This window comes from Drosophila arizonae, chromosome 5 (assembly GCF_054131065.1).
Source record: "Drosophila arizonae isolate 15081-1271.41 chromosome 5, UAZ_ARI_1.0, whole genome shotgun sequence".
NCBI classification, from domain to species: Eukaryota; Metazoa; Arthropoda; class Insecta; order Diptera; family Drosophilidae; genus Drosophila; species Drosophila arizonae.
In genome coordinates, this window is record NC_142925.1 from 15,279,305 (window position 1) to 15,296,014 (window position 16,710).

Genomic DNA, 16,710 nt, shown 5'->3' on the forward strand with positions numbered 1-16,710 from the left:
CAGATGAAAAGCGGCTGCGGAGTTATTAGGAAGTAAATTAAAATTTAAGATATTAAGGAAACAAGAACGGCAAGTACTTTGACAGGAGGCGCAGGAGTTGGAAGCGATCCACTGGAGGAATAGAGATTAGTTGGCCTCTGTTCTATTGCAGAATATTGCGTCAAATAGTAATAGAGAGAAATAGAGAGAGGGACCGAGAGAGAGAGAGAGAGAGAGAGAGATAAATATAGAGAAGAGATTTGGCTAGAAATATGTCTACAGCAATGCGAACAACTTTGCAAACAGTTCCTGAAGCCCTGCCTGCAGAGAATGTCTCAAATGGGACGGCGACTGCGACGGCTGCAACGCCAACGTCGACGTCGACGGCATCAAATGCCACAACGACAGCCGCTGCTAGCACAACAACGTATACAACAAACACAATCAGTAGCTCCGCGCATTCTGTAAAGGATCAGCAGCAGCAGCAGCATGACTCAGCCAATGCCAACATTGTCTCACTGCCACAACCACCAACACCAGCAACACCAGCCGCAACAGCAACATCAACAACAACAACAGCAGCAGCAACCACAGCGGCAGCGGCGGCGGCGGCGTCAGCAACAACAGCTGGAAATACGACAATGTTGCCAATCTCGTCCTCGAATTCAGCCAGCAGTAGCAATAATACAACCACAAGCACACCTGTGGCAGCAGCAGCAGCAACAGTAACAAATGCCGCACCACCAACGACAGCAAACACAAACCACGCGTCGCACCACCAGCACAGCCATCAGCATCATCATCATGTCGCCAACAATATGGCCACAGACGGTGGACGACTATCGAGCAATAATGCCAGCACAGTCAACAGTGGTCCACCACCACCATCATCATCAGCGATCAATCACCATCATCATCATCCACCGGGCGGTGGTGTCGGCGGCGTTGGGGGCGGCGTGGGTGGTGTTGGCGCCAGTTCCGTCAACAAGAACGTTCTCAGCACACACTCGGCCCATGCATCTGCCATCAAACAGCGAACATCATCAGCTAAGGTGAGTCGCAAATCGAATCAAACTTCAATCCATGTATATCTCCATGTCTCAATGCTGGCACTGTAACTACGTCCCCCGGTTAAGTTAAGATCATACCTCAAACATACATATACATATATATATACTATATGGATTATAGAATCGCTTATTGTCCCATGTCCTTTATTACTGATTGTCCATATATATCCATATAAATATATTCATAATCTGTATTCTTTCTATTGTAACTATTGTATAAACATGATCATTGTGTTGCCATCACTGAAAACTTGTTCCACATCAAACTGTTCCAAACTAAAGTGTTTCTATAATTAAAAAAAAAAAAAAACTTTTTAATCGGCGGCTGAGGGATTTTTTTTATATATATTTATATATTGATCGAATCTGAAGAGAATGAAGATTTACTTATAAATATATATATATATAAATATACAGTTTATAATATTAGATATTTATATAGAAATCAACATGACTTAAAGTGGGTGAAATGATGTTTTGGATCCCTGCTAACGGCATTTAAATAGTCTGAAAGTTTCGGCGAATTTCTCGTGCACTTAAGATTAGATGAATGAGATAGAGTTTTCGAATGAATATAAATAAGTCAATATGCGAATATATAAGAAAGCTTCAATGCTTTTTGTACGTCAATCTGACACTAGCTATAAAGTTTGATTGGAAAAACCTAATCGGACACCCACTTCAAATTTCAGTGATTTGCTTTAATATGAGAGTAGCATTATTAAACAATTTCCAACAACACGCCTGCTATAGACGTGGCTACAGATAATATATGTATGTACATGATGTGCAATCTGACAAAATTATATAAGAACATATAATATTTATCTTAAGTATCTCCCAGTGACATATCCATATAATCAGAGCTGTAGGAATGGAAAATGCGAAAATACGCTTTTAAATTAATATATAAAAACATTGGATATAAGACAGATTTACTTTGATATGAAATATATTCAGAAAAATAAAAATGATGTACGTATGTTTGTACATATGTATATTTTCATCATAGGTTTTCTTGAAAACATTTTAGATCAATTCGCACAATTAGCATTTAGTAGTTGTTATGAATGAAACTTGCATAAGATATTATTTTTGTGTATATTAATAGCTACTATTTGCCTTCTTTTTAATGGGCATCAACTAGTCGTATATTATAGTGCCACAATGTTTATATACTTGTAATTTCTCAAATAGTCTCTTGATGTGTGTGGGCGGGCGCGAGTAACTATCATATAAAAATACAAGTGCAAGTGTAATCGGCTGAAAATGAGTGTGAATGGCAGAATCAAAAAGAACACCAATTTAAAATTATCGTTACTTTTCTCCATTCTCACTCGTTTCTTGCTGATTGATGGATCATAAAAGCCTTCAGCTCGGATCTTTTGCTACATACTTAGTTGAAAACTGCTTTGCCTCTGCACGTCAGTTAATTTTTCTTTTGATAGTCAAAGCTCTCTCGCTCTCTTTCTCACGCCGACTCTCTCTCGCCGAAAAAGCTTTACGTATTTCTTGAGCGTGAATGTGTCTGTATATCTTCGACTGTTTGCGTGAGGTACGTCACATGAATAACCACATACATACATAAATGCGTATATGCAGTGTCTGCATACATCCGTATACATGTGTATGCGTGTATATATACGCACATATGAATGTATATGTTGGTATTTTTGTTTTTGTTTTGAATCATACTCAGCTTTGAGTGACGCCAAAGATCATGTATGTAAATACATACATGTATAAATGTATATTCATATATGTACATCACACTTTATGTACGAATCAAACTATATTATTGGGTGTGTCATTCTTAGCTCTGTTGCTTTCAAGATTAAACTATGCCCGTTCCACAGTGTTCAGTACAAGCTGAAAAATTAAACAAGAAAAAAAATTGCCTGAGCGAAGCGCGCGCTAGAACTTATCCAATATACAATGCCGCTCGACCCAGCCAATGGTCGAAAGCTTGTTTTAGTATTAAGTTCCACTTCATTCGTGTGGTCACCGTCGCGTTCGCCGTTGTCGCCGTTGTCGCTGTTATTGTTCATTGCTCGCCAACGGTACTGTTGTTATCGACAAACAATAGTTGTTAGCAATGCACATTTATTCGATTATTTTTACTTCAGTGTCATTGCTGCTTTCACTAAGCGCTGCTTAAATTCTAAAAAGAAAAACAAAAAGTAAAAAGTGTGCATTCTTCAACAATTAGATTTGGTTTAATTCAAGTGCAAGAACGTGCTGATAAGAGTCATATATTTATTAGGCTCACAATTTATAATTGCCGAATGAAAATTTTAAATAATTAATTACATACATATGTATGTAGAAATGTATGCCTCTACATGTGTATGTGTTTTACTCATCTATATGCATTTACATACATATATAAATATGTACATTGTTGAGTAATTTGTGTTAAATACGTATTTGTTTTGGCTTGATTGTCATTGTACTCTAGTCTCAGCAGCTGAATCAGAAGCAGAAGCTCTCAGCTCGCATCCGACTAAGCCAAATCAATTGCGAATGATAAGTTAATTTAATTATACGCTGCTTACATATGCACATGAGTATATATACGCATATATATATATGTATACAAACAAAAAGAAATATAGTGTGCTGCAATACAAACAGTTAAACAAAAAAAAGAAAAGAACCGATAAAAATAAAGAAAATCATCACAAATTCCTACACACACAGTACACAGACAATGTATATGTGTGTGCGTAACTTTGACTTTGCATGTGTGTGAATGAGACGCAAGCAGCAAGTGAAGCTTTAATACAATACAAACGAGCTAACCAGAAGAATAGCAACAGCAGCAACAATATCAGAGTGATTAAGTAAATGAGCGAAATAAGAGTGAAAAGGCAAAGTAGAATACTAAGAGAAGAGAAGAAAAAAAAAAAAAAACAAAAACGTGCCGAGCTTTTTTAAAACTTGTGTTGTCACAAATGTGGGGCTTCATCGTCTCTGCTTCTATTTCGGTTTTCGTTGTCGTTGTCTCATTTTATCTCTGTATTTCGGGCGTGCGCGAGCGCGACTAACGCGTTCCACCTTCATAAGTGTGTGGAATGCATTTATGACTGTGTGCGTGAGTGTGTGGACCTTACATTCGTTCTTTAAGCTTAAAAGCTTTTTTTTACCATACATTCGTACATTCATAAATTATAATGTATAAAAGGTTTAAAATAAAATGCATGCGTCTGTGTGACTGAGTGCGTGTGTGTGCTAGAAATGCGATACTCGGCAAAAGATAAGACAACGCTGTGTAATTTTTGATAGAGCTCATCCTCATGTGAGAGACCCCTAACAGAAATTGCAAACAAAATTAAGTAAATAGCCTGCATAGGAAATACATGTAATGTGACGACGCAAATTAAAATCTGTTTAAAATCGTGTATGCAAATTAAGGTTAGGCCTTCAGATTAACTGACGACTGAAACTGTCTTTAGTATTCATTGGACCTAAAAATAAAATAATTTAAAAAAGCTGCTCTGCAAGATGGATAACAAAGCATCAGCTGGATTGTGAATTTGTTACCGACTTTTGGCACACATACAAATACAAATATACATGTATTGCAGCATACACACATACATACATATGTAGGAGAGAATTAAATGATTGTTCAAATTAAATTCATTCAATTCGTTGTGATGTGCCCGGAGAGTTCGCGACGCGTTTGAATGTCTGAAATAAATAACAAAAAAATCCGACTAAAATTTTGGCAATTGCAAAAAAGTCAGGCAGCAACATGGGTCAGACATCGAGTCATAGGCAAAGCCTGACGTGCAGCCACAATCACAATAACAACAACAACAAGGACGACTCGAGTGCGAACGCCATTGCCTCAGCTCAGTTTGCCAGCAGACGGACATCGGCACGCAAGTCGAAATCATCATCGAAACACTATTCACCGTTACAAAAAGATGAGCTTTCAATATTACGCGATTCTTTGCTACGCAACGGCAGTATTATGCGCAAGAGCATGACCGATCCACAACGTCGGCCGGTCACCATAAGCGAGCTAACAACGAGCCAAGCTCAAGCTCAAGCACAAGCACAAGCATCGAACGCCGGCTCCGAGGATTTGCTTGTGAGAGAGCGCAGAGAGAGCTTTCAGCTGCCCATTGAGTGCAGTGCCAAAGTGGAGGATGTCGCAACGGCATCCGCACCGCGCACTGAGAATCGCAATGAATTTTACATTGTGGGAGATGGGTATCATAAGACGGACTATTGCCATTATCGCACGCCCAATGGTAATTTTCACAAACTACCCTCAGATTCGTTTCACAAAATGTCCGAGGGCTGCTTTGTGCGCATGCCCGATGGCGTATTCCGTCGCCTAGAAGTACCAAAAGCTCAACAGATATCACGTCGTGCCTCCAAGCTGGACGATATCACGGGCACTGAGAGCAATGATAATGGCTTGGGCGGTGCTACCAGTGTCAAAAAACAGCTATTAAACTTTCTGAAGAGATCGAAGAGTCATACACCTGCTACAATAGCTAAGCTACAGAAGGACAAGGACGATGCTCGACTTGAGCGCAAGCAACGTCTGTCGAATGCTATGCGACAGAGAGCGCTAGAATTGAAAACATCGTCTTCAGCGACAGCTGCCAGACTCAACAATCCGAACAATAAAATCGTAGTTACTATGATTGAGAACGGAGGTCTACCGATCGTGGCCACCAGCAAACCCGATCGACCCAAAAACAAGGATACCGCATCAATAGTTGCTGATAAGGCGCGTACCTCAAGGGTATGTACTGAACAACGTGTAGCGGGGGCTTTAGAAAGTATTTGAAACTAGATTAATTATATTTGCATACATATTTGTATACCCTGCGCCCGTGCAAATATGTTTGAAAATCCCTTTTTATATTGCCCAATAACAAATTTATTTCTTCTATAACAACTATGGAAAATGTTTTTTCTAATTTACCAAATATTGAGCTTCTCTTTGATCATCTGATTATTGAAATCTTTGACAATTGATTTTTGTCAATGCAATTAAATCTATATGGATTTTGTTCAAATGTTTGCAGCAGGCAAAAAGTTGGTATGGAATGGATGTATATATCACGTATGACTGAATGAGTTGAGAGAGAATCGAAAATGTTATGCTGTTCACTTTATATATTACAAGCAATTCATGTGGGGCGGTAAAATGCTCTAACAAAGAATTAACTTTCCATTGAGAATATCTCCAAATTTATAAGATCGTCGTGCTTACAAACCTTATTTAAATTATATTCTGTTTATTTTTATTCTTAATGAAGGAGATTCATACTGTTGCAAGATAGTTGGATGTGTTTTTATATTACCTCTAAACTAGGGTAGAGTAAATAACTGTGCACGTGGATCTGAACTCTACTCTATAAAAATAGTTTTATCTGTTAATTATTGTTGTAAAAGTTTTTCATGGCATGTCTAATCGCTTGTAATTTATTTTATATAAGATATTGAAGCGGACAGACAAACTGGCAACATTAAAAGACGCCGATTTGGTATATCTCTAACCAGTTCTAAGTTTCTAGTCTGAACTTATTTCGAACTGCAAACGGTTCTTGCTATAGACTAGGCAAATGTACTGCAGTAGATAGCTCTCACAGTTATTATTGGCTTTAATGAGTTCTGCAGAAGAAAAAAGATCTAATGTGTACTATAACACTAAAAATATAGCAATGACCCAAGCTTAGTGCTTCCTTGCATTGATCCTAGATCACAGATCATTGATCTTATATATCATCGATCATAGATCATAGATCATAGATCATAGATTTTAGATAGTGTATTATTAATTATAGAATATAGATAATTAGAATATGAATCATAAATCTTAAATAAATGATAATAGATGCATAGAACACAGATTAGTGATCAAAAGATCTTTGATCATCATCGTAGATCATGAATAGTAAATATGAGATCATATATATATAAATAAAAAGATTATATTACAAATATTACTTGTGGTCTATTTTTCGCATTTTATTTTATTTGTGCGTTGTAAATATAATAAATATTTGTGTTTTCTTTTTATTTTTATATATAGACAAATTTAGAAGCTTTGTTTACTATTACTTTGTTACATTTGAATAACAAATTTATTTATAGAATTGAAATTATTTGCCCAGTCGTAATAAAAATATAGAGAATTATTTGTTGTAATGAATAAAAATATTCAAAATGACCCATTATTGGTGAAAGGTGCTTAACACTGTAATAGAGATAAGCGTTAATTTGTTGTTTCAAAGTGAGGATTGATTTTTGTTTGATTCAGATTTGACGTAGGGTTAACTAAAAATAAAAACATTATATATATTTAAAAAATAGGAAATTTATAGTAAAAACAAAACAATTTGTTACTAAAATAGGGTTTCTCAGATCTGTTTTAAAATGTTTCACCGTTTTGAGTTATATCTTCTTAGTTTATATACATATTTTGTTTGTGAATTATCATTTGTCTCCTGTGAAAGTCTGGAAGGGTATTCAATACTCTACTTAAAGAGTATTTATTTGTTTTTATGTTTTATTACTTATTTCGATAAAAAAAACTTATCATTTTGTGTTGTGCTGCGTATCTGTTTTTGTTTTGTTGTTTTTCTTTTTTTTTTATATTTATTTTTTAAGTCTTGTATTTGTCTTTAGCAGTGGAAATATATGCCTCATCAGCCCCTCGCATATTCCAAACTATTTTTGGATATTGTCATCGGTTATGGGCATTATATAAAAAGTTAAATTTATAACCCTAAATTAACCGTGTTTATACTCATTTTCTTTTGATTATTGTTTCTATTTTATTTCAGATAATCCCATTAAAAAGAAAAAATATGAAAAACTCGATTGCTCTCCATATCCAGCAATATATAACCAAATTCATATAAATATATTTTTTTTATTCATTAGGAATACGTTAATACGGATCATTCGCAATAAAAATAGGGCTCACTTGAAAATTTAGTACATATATACATATATGAGCGATAAGCTTTGAAAAGATAATCAGCAATGTATCTAGAGATGATATTGTTGACAATCCGTTTTATAATAATAACCTCTATTTGACAGTCAACTCTTATCGGAATACACACGCTACGGAAAGACTTATTTTTCTACGTTTTAAGTTGAGAACAGTTTATACAATATTTTCTTGATATATGTTCTGATATATCCTGTTAATCCTGCTAAGCAAACAGGAAATTGTTTATCTTAACTATATAAGAATATATATTCTATATATTTATTTAGGTTAGAAGACTCGTACATTGCACATTCTATGAAAAGCGAATGTACTATATGCATCTTTACTTGACTAGTCAACCTTAGCCTTCCCATTTTTCCCAAGTCAAGCATTTTAAATCTACTGGGAAACAATCATTCTCTAGAGGTATATCAGTTCTTCTTTCCATTTGTCAAACAAAAAGATTTATATATTGTATCGAAATATAGAAAGTGACCTATTTATCGTTTACTATTTTAATTATCAAGAATATATATATTATATTTATATATATTTGTTCTTCATTGTCTGTATTTTTCTCTTTCTCTCTCTTCCTCTGTCTTTTTCTTTCTTTTTCTCTCTATCACTATTTTTCTCTCTCACTCTAGCAGTCTTCTCTCTAGCACTTATTCTTTAATTCTATCTCTCTCTTTATCACCGTCTGCCCCTAAAACTTTATCAAGAGTTATCAAATTAGCAAATCTATATAGATAAATAATTACAACGATTTGTACTTTTCAAGCTATTTATAAATATTTTCGAAATAATTCCCTTATTTAGAGTGTAGAGTATTCTGCCAAAGTACCAACATTTCGCACAAAGACTTCTCTGACACTGTTTCTGTGTCAGGTAAGCTAACATTTTTTCTCAGCGTTACGCTCAGGTGATATCAGTTTGTTCATACACGCACACATGTTTACATGCATCTACACCAGCCTCACACTTACATAAGTATATAACCATGCATATACCAGAGTTCTTATCTAAAGTGACGACTATAGGATACCCCTGGCACAGCTCGCCAAATGCATAACCGTCTGCACTTTGCATATTATAAAATTAAATTTAGTAAAATTAGTAAATGTTTATTACTTTTCTGGTTGCTAATTACTTTGATGTTTATCTTTCGTGGGTACGGGAAAACAGTCTCAATATTGACTTAAACCTTTATTATATGCTTAAAAGTCAGGCTGCTAATCAATAATTATCGATTTGTGTCAGTTCTAATTTTAAATGTCTGTAGCTATTAAAGTGTCCGAAATTGGGTCGGAGATGGAGATGACACTCCGTTTGCCGCTTGCACCAATTTCCTATACATAACTTCGAATGGTACAGGGTATAAAAATCAGCGCACCAAACGAGCTCTTTGTCAAGAATAGACAGATATGGTGGAATTGAAAACTGGTGTGTGAGTTTGTGGGTGTATTTGTAACTGTGCATGTGTGTGTGTGCATTTTGAGTATTTCTTTTATTAGTGTTTGCGTGAGTGCTCGCGGAATACACTAATACCAGTGAGAGAACCCCACTAATAAGCAATATTTGTATGTGTGTGCGTGAGCGTGAGTGTATATACATGTATGAGTATTGAGGCCGACTTTTCTGTCTCTGACTCTGCTGTTGCTTGGCGTGTGTTGTTGCTGGTATTGATACTGGAAGTACTCGTACTCCAGTTGCTGCTGTTACTGTGGCTAAAGTGGCTGTTGGCTGTGTTAGCTGCTGTCGCTGTCGCTGTAGCTGTCACTGCCTGTTGACTGTAGTTGACTGTTGGCTGACGGCGTTTACGTCAGAGTTACAAACTGTGCTTATTTAAGAAATCTAAAGCTAAAGAAGAGCAGAGTATATATTATACGCATACTTATCTACTTGTAATATAAATGCAGACAACTAACTGTGTTTCTCTTCAACTGCACACCGTGTACGATTGATAAGATCGCCGATGAAAATGAAAAACGAGCATTACAAACTAAAATATCTTCGAAATTCTAATAAAACAGCCAACAAAATGTTTGCTTTTCCATAAGTGAAAATTTTTTTTTATTGTATGAGAGTGGCTTATTTACTATGTTCTTGTGCTCCAGTGTCAGTGTATGTGGATGGAGAGATGTGTCTGTGTGTGTCTGTGGATGCTTTTATGTGTTTGCGTTAAAGCTTTTTGCTCTCCGAGCAAGAATTGAACGAAACAGTAACTATTAAATTTAAACAGATTTAACTGCTGTGATTAAACTATTTACATACATATGTGTGCATGAAATAAAACGAAAATTCCTAATGAATCATAAATAAAGAGAGCAAGACGAGAGCGCAGCCAAACGTGACGCGGTCACAGAACGCAGAGTGTGTGTTGAACAGAGAGAGGGAGAGACAGGGAAAGAGCGAGAGAGTTCCTCGTTACTGAACTTGTGCAACAATCATCTTGCTGAGCGCGAACGTGAGCGTAAGCCGACGTAGACGTAGTCTTTAGCAAATACCAAATACATATGCATATGTACATGCATACATAGTACAAATGAACTTATATGCATTGGTTGCGATAGCAGTTACTTTTGCACAGGTGTATGTGAGCATAAGTGTGTGTGTGCGTGTGTCTGTGTTAATGTGTACGCTCTCACTCTCCATCTTTTACGCTCTCAAAATTCGTTGCTCTTTCTCGCACTCTGCTGCGTAGAAGTGAGTTTCTTTCAGTGTCACCAAACTCAGATTAGCTCTTGTCTATGAGTTGGCTTTTGTCGTAAATATTACGTTCGCTTTCGCACTCGCCATATGTGTACATACGTACATATATATTTGTAATTATATATACATATACAAATACATATATAAACAATCTTTCATGAGTTAGTGTAAGTCTCTGAGTGTGTGTCTTTTCGAGGTTTTAATGCGCAGCAACAGCGACTTGTTGAATTAAATATAAGTATGCTCAATGGCAAAGAGACAACGCCAACAAACAAAGTGCCGTTCATTCAATCTTTCGCGGCGAAAGCAAGAGCTTGCAAGACCAAAAAATATTAAAACACATACACATGAACATTAGACAGCTTACACATACACTGCCTATGTGTCATGTGCAGAATGCAAGTGTATTGTTTTTAGATCGACTCTAAAAAAAAGCGTTTAACTAGGAATTGAGTGAAAAACAAAAAGGAATACTATTTTTGTTTTTAAGTACTCAATTATATAACTATAAACAAAAATTATGATAATTTAATAAATGCTGATAAATCATAATAGAATATCTATATTTAGATTAATATATTATAAATGTGTAATCGTGTCTGGCTCTAATGGAAATCGGTTAACTGATTGCGCATTGATTAGATGTAGCTCGAGTTGTTTTAAAGGTGTTTAATCGACATTCGCTGTTCGAAAAGTTTCGCCGCACTGAAAGTGCTTTCTCTTTGGCATTGTTAATAATAAAAGAATACAATTTGATAAAATGAACTCGATTTTTGATCAAAATAAAAACGTTTAAGTGAATTTGCAAAAAATATATCTATATAAATATAATGAAAGTAGACATAGATATATATTGTATATATAGAATATATATAATAAATATCATTAAATAATTTTTTCGATGAATGCAGAAAGTCTGACTAAACTTCTATGATAAAAAAGAAAAAGCTAACTGAAAGCAGTGCAAAGTGCAAAGCAAAAAAAGTGCTAAAATTAGTGATATTCTAAAGGAAAAAGAATAAATATAAATGGATCGTGCTTTACAACCGGAAGCAGCGCCATCCAAAATGGAGACAACGGCACCGGACCTAAATCGCGGCGATGTGTCCCGCAAGAGCGTTCGCGTCTATTCAGCACGCAAAGGTTTGGCACCAGCGCCGCCCAACCTAGGGCTGGCTACAAGCAGCAGCACCACCAGCAGCAGCAGCACCAGCAACAATACCAACAACACCAGCAATAATAGTGAAATTAAGAACAACAACAACAACAATAGCAGTGATAGCGATAACTTGCCCCAGCAGCAGCCTCACAGAAGGCAAGAGTTTGCCAACAGTTCAACAATGACTGCTAAGGAAATCGATCTCAGCGATGCACAGCATGTGGACTATGATGCAGTCGTCGAATTGCGTCGGCCAGGTGATATAGCAGTGCCGCCGCCACGCGTCGCCGTTTCAGCAATACCAGCGCTACACCTGCAGAGCCAGAGCCGGCCAAAGGTGGCGCCACGTGTTCAAATGACCGCCGAAGATGATGTGGGCGTTGCTTTCGCTTTGGGGTCCATTGAGAAGCATATACTCAATGTGGAGGAGAGTTTCAAGCAGCAGCAGCTCAGTGAGCAGCAGCAGGAGCAGCAGGACCAGTCTCAGTCCTCCATGGACGTGGTCATACGCAAGCAGAGCAAGCGCTACGGCGAGACAGAGAACTTGTTGCGGCCCGGCATCAGCGATATGTCGTCCGAGAATGACTTTCAGTATCTGGGCGGTCGTCGAAACAATCTGGACGATAGCAACGAGCAGATGATGACAGAGTTTCAGCGCGGCAGCGATGGACGCAATTCAATTGGTGCCTATTCCAAGAACTCCTCGGGCACGGTTAGTGGACGATCAGGTGGGCTGAAGGCCAAGCTCGCACGCACTGCCTCGGATACGAAGAACACGGACACGGTGCTAGCTATGCGTGCTAATCTGAAACAGAAGGAGCATCAGCATCACGATGCCAGCAAGCAGCAGCAGCAGCTGCAACAGCCGCCTTGGCGACCGGCCAACAGTCAAGATCGTCCGGCTCCGACGCCAGCTGTTAGAACCTCGGCGAGCAGAGGCAACAGCAGCTCGAGTGTTGTGGACGGAGGCTCTTCCTCCAAGCTGACAGCGACCACGATTTCGGCTAGCAAGCGACGCGAAGAGAATTTGCGCCAATTCGAGGCGCTGCTGGCACAGAAATCATCGCATCGTCATGGAGCAAGTGCAGCAACATCGGGCAGTCATGCGACAACAGCTGCATCTTCAGCCCATGCAGCGGCATCGAAACGTCGCTCGGAACGTCCCGTTGTGACACCCATACCGCCTTTCAACTCTAGCCGCGCCGATGCTGGACCGCCGCCCGTCGAGCCGCGAGCCCCCAGCTCCGGGGCAGGACATCATCGAACGTCAGCTACCAATGCAGCTGTCACACGTACCAATGTATACGGCAACAGTGTTGCTCAGGTAAACCAATCCAAATGCGGCTCAAATACATTTACGAATCTTTTACAACTACCTTTAAATACCTCAGGGGCGGGGTGACTATAGCTCATAAAATTCTCTTGAAAGATCCACACAAATTGAAAATTACATATGAAACTAATTTGTGTTTTTGATCTGGCTCTTTTTGCAGGGATCCCCGAATCTGCAGATGCGAAGCAGCGCTCCTATGCGATGGCGTGCCACTGAGGAGCATATCGGAAAATATAAGCTCATCAAGACGATCGGAAAGGGAAACTTTGCCAAAGTGAAACTAGCAAAGCATCTGCCCACTGGCAAGGAAGTAGCAATAAAAATAATTGACAAAACCCAATTAAATCCTGGGTCACTTCAGAAACTCTTTAGAGAGGTAAGCAATACATCCATATATATATAGATGATCATTTTACTAAAAGAATCCATTATATATAATACACAGGTTAGGATAATGAAAATGCTTGATCACCCCAACATAGTGAAACTCTTTCAAGTTATCGAAACGGAAAAGACGTTGTATCTCATCATGGAGTACGCATCAGGTGGTGAGGTCTTTGACTATTTGGTACTACATGGGCGTATGAAAGAGAAGGAAGCGCGTGTTAAGTTTCGTCAAATTGTATCGGCTGTGCAATACTGTCATCAGAAGAGAATAATACACAGGTGTGTAATCGATAATTAAGTTTCTATAGTATTCCTATAATTCCAGTACAAGTCGGAAGTTTTATAGAAAATTAATGCAATATATCATTTGTAAATTAACCTTGTCATATAAGTGCTTTAAAATAAGTGATGATATCATCGAATTTGCATTCATTTCTCATAGACCTTATCAAACTTTAGGAACTCTTTTTTTCCGATAACTTAACGTGAAATTCCCGATTCGGAACCTAGGAAATGAACTGTTTTAAACTTTTATGATTCACACTCTGCATGCAACAAACATTGAGAATAGTTCAATTGTGTCAAACATATCTATTTATATCTTATCTACAAACATTATCGACTATTATATATGTGTGAACTGTTTACTTTTCTTCACAGGGACTTAAAAGCTGAGAACTTATTATTAGACAGCGAGTTGAATATAAAAATAGCAGATTTTGGATTTTCGAACGAGTTCACGCCCGGCTCAAAGTTGGATACATTTTGCGGCAGCCCACCCTATGCAGCGCCCGAGCTCTTCCAGGGTAAAAAATATGATGGACCTGAGGTGGATGTTTGGTCGTTGGGCGTTATATTGTATACGTTAGTGAGCGGATCCCTGCCTTTCGACGGTTCCACTTTGAGGGAGCTACGCGAACGTGTACTCAGAGGCAAATATAGGTAATGTACCGAGACACCTAAATATATATATATATATATGTATTAATATATTTTTCTGTTTATTAGAATTCCATTCTATATGTCAACTGATTGCGAAAATTTGCTGCGCAAGTTTCTAGTACTAAATCCTGCTAAACGTGCTAGTCTTGAAACAATCATGGGCGACAAGTGGATGAATATGGGGTTTGAAGACGATGAGCTCAAGCCATACATAGAGCCAAAACAAGATTTAGCCGATCCCAAGCGGATAGGTAAGACGGGTACTGTATACGAAATTCATTACTAATACTATTAACGAATTGTGTGTTAAAAGTTTTGCCTGTTGATTATTTTTGTATTTTATTACAATTGATGTACTTCGATATATCTACAAATATAGATATATTGTACTGTTGTGATGTGAAATAGTATTTCAATTTGAATATTTTGAATTTTTTGTTGTATTCATATCTACGTACAGAGTATTTCCCGTTTGTATACCTTATAATTTGAATTATTCTTATTTTGAATTTCTTGGCTGTTGTTAGTTGTTTGCTATATACATAAATACGTACATATTTGCTTAAAAATTCTCGATACAGCTGCGGGGGTACAAACCGGAGTTAAACACTCAGCATCGGCATCAGCATCAGCATCGATCCGACGCAGTGCATTTGACTTGATGTTAATGATGATCTTTTTAATCGGCGAATGGAAAGTGCCACACCAAAATGTATGCAATCCCTTTGTGGGAGAAACGTTATTTTGGAATGGCAATCATCATTAAATAAATAAATACTCTTTGTTTCTCTATCTCTTACAATTTCTTTATTTTATTTTGTTTGCTTCAAATTATCAAGATCTGCCGGGAGAAAAAATGAATTATATCTCTTCATGAAAAAAAAAAAAAAAAAAAAATTATTAAATATTTTTCTATAAATATATTATATTTGTTTTTATCTATCATCATTTATTCGAATTATCTATCTCCGGTTTGCGTCCTTAAATTCGATACAGTAATGATAATTAATATGTACCTATGTATGATCATCAAGTTAAAGATCTCTATAAATATTTTGTTGTTATTTCAAATAAATGCATGGCAATGTTGTAAACTTTTGTTATAATGTTATTAAACATACTAAACGAAAAACGAAAATTAATCTGTAACTCTGCGAAACCTAAAGGCTTCTATAGAGCACACAATTCAGGCTGTACTCGAACAGTTCGCGAGAACTATTCAAGCTAAAATGTTATGTAATTGTAATGAATTTGCATGTAATGTATACCTATCGACAATTTTTTGTATGAATCAAGCTAAATAGCATTTGCCTATATGCATAATTGAAGAATATAATTATTATTAAATACCTTGCCCAACATTTTCTTTTGATAAATTGTATAGAAGCTCTAGTCGCAATGGGCTACAATCGACAAGAAATCGAAGCGTCACTGGCTCAGGTGCGTTATGATGACGTATTCGCCACGTATTTGTTGCTGGGTCGCAAGAGCACTGATGTAAGTGTGAGGCGTGTTGTCTATTTGATTTGCGAAATACCCTGGAATGATATATATTTCGTTTTCTTTATGCCTGCCTTCCTACCTGCCTGCCTGCTGTTGTACGTTTAGCCTGAAAGTGACGGGTCACGATCCGGATCATCGCTCTCGCTGCGCAACATCTCTGGCACCGAGGCTGGGGCCAATGCGGGCAATGCGGTCGTGCAAAGTCCCACACATCGTGGCGTACACAGAAGTATATCGGCGTCGAGTACCAAGCCAAGTCGTCGAGCTTCGTCCGGTGCGGAAACGTTACGTAAGTCCCATAATGGGGCTGCGATTTACTGAATAAATAATGAATAACATGTTTGTTCAAAATTCCCACAAATTCAGGTGTTGGACCCACAAATGCCACAACAACCGTTACGGCTGCTGCAATAGGCGTGGCGCCTGTCAACCCAAGCAATAACTATAATGCTGTTGGATCAGCCGCCGATCGTGCATCAGTGTAAGTATTTACAATATCTATAGAGAGATCTATAGATATCTGAAGACATTTGTACACGCAGGTCTTTCTTTCTATAAGTATGGGTATACTGAATCGAAAGTTTTCTCTATGAAAATCAATATGAAACTTAAGTTTTTTATTATATTTTGTTAATTAGATAAATGCCCTATTCAG

At 37.4% G+C, this 16,710-nt stretch overlaps 2 protein-coding genes and 1 long non-coding RNA gene across 12 annotated transcripts in view; 2 read left to right on the top strand and 1 right to left on the bottom strand.

Moving 5' to 3' along the window:
- LOC108615177 (par-1) overlaps positions 1-16,710 on the top strand; it is a 33,181-nt gene that overhangs the window by 4,547 nt on the left and 11,924 nt on the right. For 3 of the 8 annotated variants that reach the window (XM_089470549.1, XM_089470551.1, XM_089470554.1), the window contains exons 1-8: positions 11,760-13,214; positions 13,384-13,599; positions 13,669-13,889; positions 14,271-14,552; positions 14,619-14,812; positions 15,937-16,049; positions 16,161-16,344; positions 16,422-16,536. In XM_089470549.1, coding sequence (XP_089326675.1) covers positions 11,760-13,214; positions 13,384-13,599; positions 13,669-13,889; positions 14,271-14,552; positions 14,619-14,812; positions 15,937-16,049; positions 16,161-16,344; positions 16,422-16,536 — 2,780 coding nt within the window. Of the gene's footprint in view, positions 1-3; positions 1,032-11,759; positions 13,215-13,383; positions 13,600-13,668; positions 13,890-14,270; positions 14,553-14,618; positions 14,813-15,936; positions 16,050-16,160; positions 16,345-16,421; positions 16,537-16,710 lie in introns of those variants that run through there. The other 5 variants (XM_089470555.1, XM_089470556.1, XM_089470552.1 and 2 more) reach the window with 5 other exon arrangements.
- Positions 3-4,465, bottom strand: LOC149268561 (uncharacterized). Of its 2 annotated transcripts, none has more exons than XR_016270357.1 (2): positions 2,446-4,465; positions 3-1,336 (listed from the first exon to the last, which is right to left on the bottom strand). It is a non-coding gene; the product is annotated as an uncharacterized LOC149268561 (long non-coding RNA). The 2 variants fall into 2 exon arrangements; XR_016270358.1 differs by having other exon boundaries at positions 2,371-4,465.
- Positions 4,495-11,666, top strand: LOC149268562 (uncharacterized). Of its 2 annotated transcripts, none has more exons than XM_089470574.1 (2): positions 4,495-5,814; positions 7,865-7,957. In XM_089470574.1, exons 1-2 carry the CDS (start codon positions 4,807-4,809, stop codon positions 7,940-7,942), a joined length of 1,086 nt encoding a protein of 361 aa, XP_089326700.1. In that variant the 5' UTR covers positions 4,495-4,806; the 3' UTR covers positions 7,943-7,957. The 2 variants fall into 2 exon arrangements, with proteins under 2 accessions (XP_089326700.1, XP_089326701.1); XM_089470575.1 differs by lacking the exon at positions 7,865-7,957 and adding an exon at positions 11,643-11,666 and having other exon boundaries at positions 4,497-5,814.